Genomic DNA, 7018 nt, shown 5'->3' with positions numbered 1-7018 from the left:
TCCACAATAACCGATAAAAAACAACAGTGTTACCCCTTATGGTTTTTTTATGACAGTGCCCCTTAGTACCCCTTACCAGTGGTACTAAATCAAAACTTTTGAGTAAATAAAGCATCAATATGGTCGACTGCGTTTACACCTTCTCTACATTCACACCCGATCCACATTCACATCCGATCCACATGAACCAAGAGAACACACAGCGGTTTACATATTTATTCACAGTCAAAACGGTACAAAAACGAGTCCAGGTCTAGAGGGTCCTGGGGGTCCCGGGGGGTCTTGGGGGTCCTGGGGGGTCTTGAGGGTCCTGGGGGGGGTCTTGGGGGTCCGGACCCTACGACACGGAGGACAGGGGGGGGAAGGGGTTCTGCTTACTGACCACCAGCTTCTGGTGCTGATGAGAGATGTAGCCTTTGATATGACCCTGAGAAAGAAAGTAAGAAAGAAAGAGACAAATATCATGGTGTTATTATAGATGTATACCATGTAGATCAGGCTGTTATTATAGAAGTAGATCATGGTGTTATTATAGATGTATACCATGTAGATCAGGCTATTATTATAGATGTAGATCAGGCTTTTAAAGATGTATACCATGTAGATCAGGTTGGCCAGAAGACACTGCACTTCGTCGAGATCGAGGCCGTCCACCTTCATCATCCTCAGACACACGAGGAATGCTTCCAGAGGCAACTGGTGGCTCCTCAGCAGCTGGTAACTAAACACAACCAGGGGTTAGTTATACAACCAGGGGTTAGCTATACAACCAGGGGTTAGCTATACAACAAGGTTTAGTTATACAACCAGGGTTTGTTACCCCTTATGTTTTTTTTTTCATGATTGGAAAAAACGACAGTGTTACCCCTTATGTTTTTTTTGGCCCGACAGTATTTTATTACAAAAAAACGACAGTGTTACCCCTTATGTTTTTTTTGGCCCGACAGTATTTTATTACAAAAAAACGACAGTGTTACCCCTTTTGTTTTTTTTATGACGACCGATAAAAAACGACAGTGTTACCCCTTATGTTTTCTTCACGACGACCGATAAAAAACGACAGTGTTACCCCTTATCGGTCGTCATAAAAAAAACAAAAGGGGTAACACTGTCGTTTTTTTGTAATAAAATACTGTCGGGCCAAAAAAAACATAAGGGGTAACACTGTCGTTTTTTTTATGACGACCGATAAAAAACGACAGTGTTACCCCTTATGTTTTTTTCACAATAACCGATAAAAAACGACAGTGTTACCCCTTATGTTTTCTTCACGACGACCGATAAAAAACGACAGTGTTACCCCTTATGTTTTCTTCACGACGACCGATAAAAAACGACAGTGTTACCCCTTATGTTTGATTGATGATTTTTTTTTCACGATAGTTAACTCACACAGTCTTGAAGAGGTTGCGGTAGGGGTTAGTTAGGGGTGTGGTAGGGGTTAGTTTGGGGTTAGTTAACTCACAGTCTTGAAGAGGTTGCGGTAGGGGTTAGTTAGGGGTGTGGTAGGGGTTAGTTTGGGGTTAGTTAACTCACAGTCTTGAAGAGGTTGCGGTAGGGGTTAGTTAGGGGTGTGGTAGGGGTTAGTTTGGGGTTAGTTAACTCACAGTCTTGAAGAGGTTGCGGTAGGGGTTAGTTAGGGGTGCGGTAGGGGTTAGTTTGGGGTTAGTTAACTCACACAGTCTTGAAGAGGTTGCGGTAGGGGTTAGTTAGGGGTGCGGTAGGGGTTAGTTTGGGGTTAGTTAACTCACACAGTCTTGAAGAGGTTGCGGTAGGTGATGATCTTCAGTTTCTCGAGGATGAGGAAGATTCCGCAGCGGATAAAGAACGTCTCGTGACGCGCCAACGCCTCGGTGAGCAGCAGCAGGTTCCCCTCCCTGGACACACACACACGCACACGTCACGCACACGCCAGGCCACACACACACACACACACCACACAGACACACGCACACGCCACACCACGCACACACACACACGCCGTGCAGACACACGCACACGCAACGGACACACCAGGCCACACACACACGCCGTGCAGACACACACACACGCAACGGACACACCAGGCCACACACACAAGCCACGCAGACACACACACAGGCCACACACACCAGACACACACATGAGGGCCGGGACATGGGGCAGCATGGTGGAGGTGAGGCCGAGGCAGTGAGGCGGCGCTCTGATACCTGACAGCTTTGGTGACGTCCGCAAACTGCATGAGGTCGTACTTCCTGAGCAGCTGGAGGGTCGGCATGTGGCCCTGGAAACACACCGGTCGTCATGACAACGGCATGACAAGAGACATGACGCCGGACAACGACATGAAAACGTCATGACGTCATCAACGTGACGTCATGTCAAGAGCTAGGAGAGGAGAGAGGAGCTAGGAGAGAGGTGCTAGGAGAGAGGTGCTAGGAGAGAGGAGAGAGGAGCTAGAAGAGAGGAGAGAGGTGCTAGGAGAGAGGAGAGGAGAGAGGAGAGGAGGTACGAGAGGAGAGGAGGTAGGATAGAAGAGGAGCTAGGAGAGGAGAGGAGGTAGGAGAAGGAGAGAAGCTAGGAGAAGAGAGAAGAGGAGCTAGGAGAGGAGAGGAGAGGAGAGGAGCTAGGAGAGGAGAGGAGCTAGGAGAGGAGGTAGGAGAGGAGGTAGGAGAGGAGAGGAGCTACTGACCAGCAGCATCTTAACAGGGAGGAGGTAGATGAGAATCATCCTTTTGTTCTTCTGACTCGACCGATGGCAGTGCTGGAAGGAGAAGGAGAGGCACTCCTCCGCTGGAGACACACAAATAGGGTATGTAGGGGGTATATAGGGTATGTAGGGGGTATATTGGGTATGTAGGGAGTATATAGGGTATAGAGGGGGTATGTAGGTGTACCTGGTTTGAAGTCGCTGTCGAACATGGCCTTGCGCCCTACGTAGTACGTGTAGGGTACATAGCGGGTACAGGGGGGTATATATTAGGGGGGTCTAGGGTATATAGGGGTACCTGGTTTGAAGTCGCTGTCGAACATGGCCTTGCGGCCGACGTAGTACTTGTAGGTCACCCTCTGCGCCATGCTGTACTCGTCCTTCAGGTTGGAGCTGTCGATGGCTCGGATCAGAGGCTTGCAGAGGTGGAGCTTGTTGATCTGAAACACACCGTACCGTTACCACGACGACCGCCGGAACACGCCGTACCGTTGCCACGACGGCCACTGGAACACGCCGTACCGTTGCCACGATGACCACGGCACACTGTCGACACCGACCCGTTACCACGATGACCACCGGATGTGAACCTGTCTGATTGGTCCCCTCGGACTCTCACCTTGAAGTAGATCTTGAAGAGTTGGTTTATCAAGAACAACATGCCCCACTTCTTAGAGTCGTCCAGGCCGGCTCGGCTAGAGAGAGAGGGAGAGAGATTAATACAAACCAGACGTACATATACATCTATACATATAAATATATACATATCTATATATAGTGTGTGTGTGTGTGGGTGTGTGTGTGTGCGCACTGACTTGTCACTAGCACACACTCTGAAGCAGCTCATCAGCTGCTCTGCGGCCTTCTCCAACATGTCCCCCGGTTGACCTTTGCCCTTCTTCAGCAGCTGCTGCTCTGCCTGTCTGGTCAAAGGTCAAAGGTCAGAGGTTATCATTACAGATTATACTATAGATAACAGATTGATTATCATTGAGATAACAGATTGTTATTATAGAGATTACACTATAGATGACAGATTATACTACAGAGTATAGATTATTATTGTGATAACAGATTGTTATTATAGAAATTAGAGATTATACGATAGATTACAGATTACATTAAATATTACGTCGTACATTGTTGGCGAAGATTGTGAGATCCAGAGTCACTGAAAACATCAGTGGAAGAGCCCTGCAAGACAGACAGGCCGTCAGACAGACAGGTCAGACACAGTACCACGGCAGACAGACAGTACCACGTCAGGCAGACAGGTCAGACAGACAGTACCACAACAGACAGACAGACAGTACCTCTTCAGACAGACAGGTCAGACAGACAGTACAACGTCAGACAGACAGTGCCACGTCAGACAGACAGTAACATGTCAGACAGACAGGTCAGGTCAGACAGACAGAACCACGTCAGACAGACAGTACCATGTCAGACAGACAGCTGCAGAAACCACTTGAGACGGTTCCAACAAACTGGTACATAGCAGACAGACAGATAGAGAGAGAGACAGGTAGCATGAAAGACAGATAGAGAAACAGACAGGGAGAGAAAGACAGGTAGACAGATAGAGAGACAGACGGATAGAGAGATTGACAGGTAGGCATTTACCAGTTCTCTTCTTTGTGAGCCTGAAAGGCCTTCAGGAAGGACGTACAACGTTAAGGAATACATCTGTATAGATATATACATCACCTATATACATCTAGAACAGCTATATATATATTAATCTAGATCAGCTATATCTATATGTATATACACATATATATATCTAAGATAGATAGATATTCATCTAGATCAGCTATATCTATATATGTACATCTATGTATTTATAAAAGAATATATATATTCATCTAGATCAGCTATATCTATATATGTAGATCTAAATATATAAGATAGATAGATAGATATTTAGATCAGCTATATCTATATCATCTATATATATATACGCCCTCATTGGTATACACACATTATATCTATATCTCCATATAGCTATAGATATACAGTATACACATTATATCTATATCTCTATACAGCTATAGATACACAGTATAGACATTATATCTATATCTCTATACAGCTATAGATATACAGTATACACATTATATCTATATCTCTATACAGCTATAGATACACAGTATAGACATTATATCTATATCTCTATACAGCTATAGATATACAGTATACAGATTATATCTATATCTCGTTGTAGGAGGATATTGGACGACCAGGGTCTGGAATTTGTACGCTTCTATGAAGTCGTGGTTGGCCGCCGCGTATGTACACCTGGAACACACACACACACACAATATAGCAATCATTTACATTTACATTTAGGGCATTTAGCAGACGCTTTTATCCAAAGCGACTTACTAACGGTTAATACACACCGACGGCGGAGTCAACCATGCAAGGCGACAGCCAGCTCGTCAGGAGCAGTCAGGGTTAAGTGACTTGCTCAGTCTCAATCATCACGACTGGAGGCTGACCTCAGGTGACCCCTGACCTCAGGTGACCTCTGACCTACCTCAGGTGCGCGGCCACCATCTCGTCGTACGGCGGCTCCAGGACCTGCTGGCACTTGTCCTCAGGATTGGCCAGCTGAGAATCACATGACCAGGAAGCAGCGGTTAGCAGAGAGCAGAGAAGAGGGAGGAGCATGAAGGGTGAGGCCCCGCCCCTGGCTTGTAGGAGGCCCCGCCCCTGCCCTGGAGGAGGCCCCGCCCCTGCCTTGGAGGAGGCCCCGCCCCTTCCCTGTAGGAGGCCCCGCCCCTGCCCTGGAGGAGGCCCCGCCCCTGCCTTGGAGGAGGCCCCGCCCCTTCCCTGTAGGAGGCCCCGCCCCTGCCCTGGAGGAGGCCAGGGGTCTGGGGTTAGAGGTCCGGGATTAGAGATCAGATAGAAGAGGTAAAGGTCAGGGGTTACAGGTCAGGGGTCAAGGTACCTGTAGTCGGGGGTTGGCCACATGGGGGTGTTTGAAGGACAGCAGCTCAGCACAGAAGGATCCCTCGTGGTTATCTAGCGCCTCATACACCTGGAGAACACAATTACATGTTAACAACACCTTAATACACGTTAATACCACGTTAACAACACACTAATACACATTAATAACATGTTAACAACACACTAATACATGTTAATAACACGTTAATAACACACTAATACATGTTAGTAACACTAATACACGTTAGTAACAGTAATACATGTCAACAACACAGTAATAACACAATAATACACTTCAATAAAACAATAATACATGTTAATAACACACAAATAAACATTAGTAACCAGCAATGGGAATAACAGCGTTATAAATAACGGCGTTACTAACAGCGTTACTTTTTTCAGTAACGAGTAATCAAATTGATTACTGGTTAATAGTGATGTTTACCTGTTACTGTTTAATAGTGATGTTTACCTGTTGTAGATACTGGTTAATAGTGATGTTTACCTGTTGTAGATACTGGTTAATAGTGATGTGCGCCATGTTGATCCCCTCAACCTGCAGCACAGTTGAATTTGAACATGTTAATAAAATACAACATATTACTATAACATAACATACAGGCCTACATATTACTATAACATAACATACAGGCCTACATATTACTATAACATAACATATAGGCCTACATATTACTATAACATAACATATAGGTCTACATATTACTATAACATAACATAGGCCTACATATTACTATACCTTAACATACAGGCCTACATATTACTATAACATAACATATAGGCCAACATATGACGATAACATTACATACAGGCCTACATATTACTATAACATAACATACAGGCCTACATATTACTATAACACAGGCCTACATATTACTATAACATAACATATTACTATAACATAACATATAGTTCTACATATTACTATAACTTAACATACAGACATTAGGTCATTCCACCAATAGCAACTCAGGAAGATAACTCGGCTGTTCTCAATATCTTTCTTAATGTCCCATTGTGTTGTATTATTTATATGTTTTATTTATATGAATTGAAATGTTGTTCTGGTTGTTTTATCTATTGTACATTTGTTTATATTTGTATGTTGTGATCAGGGCAGCTGCTCTCAGCCTTTCCTGAATACATAAAGGTTCGATCAAATAAAAACATGAGTATAACATGGATAATGTTTATATATCTATATATGTATATAGTATGACTATTACATGTATAATGTTTATATATCAATATAAATATAAAGTTTACCGTGTCGGTTTCCTTGTTGCCGAGTGAAACACGCGGGGGAATGTTTTCCTCGACGCACAAAGAAGCGCTTCCGGTCCCCAGAGGCTT

At 44.6% G+C, this 7018-nt stretch overlaps 1 protein-coding gene across 1 annotated transcript; it reads right to left on the bottom strand.

Annotated features, from left to right (window-relative positions):
- Window positions 1-212: 212 nt before the first annotated feature.
- On the bottom strand, window positions 213-6980 carry pcid2 (PCI domain containing 2). Its single transcript, XM_084487843.1, has 15 exons — window positions 6932-6980; window positions 6153-6203; window positions 5643-5732; window positions 5229-5302; window positions 4922-4987; window positions 4313-4354; window positions 3829-3883; window positions 3505-3608; window positions 3309-3384; window positions 2988-3129; window positions 2672-2772; window positions 2190-2263; window positions 1752-1877; window positions 598-721; window positions 213-427 (listed from the first exon to the last, which is right to left on the bottom strand). Exons 2-15 carry the CDS (start codon window positions 6186-6188, stop codon window positions 338-340), a joined length of 1200 nt encoding a protein of 399 aa, XP_084343969.1. The 5' UTR covers window positions 6189-6203; window positions 6932-6980; the 3' UTR covers window positions 213-337.
- Between the last annotated feature and the right edge of the window lie 38 nt (window positions 6981-7018).

This window comes from Micromesistius poutassou, assembly GCF_964030765.1.
Source record: "Micromesistius poutassou genome assembly, chromosome: 24".
NCBI lineage: Eukaryota > Metazoa > Chordata > Actinopteri > Gadiformes > Gadidae > Micromesistius > Micromesistius poutassou.
Note: the sequence above shows the minus strand (reverse complement) of the source record. Positions and strands in the feature narration are given on the sequence as shown.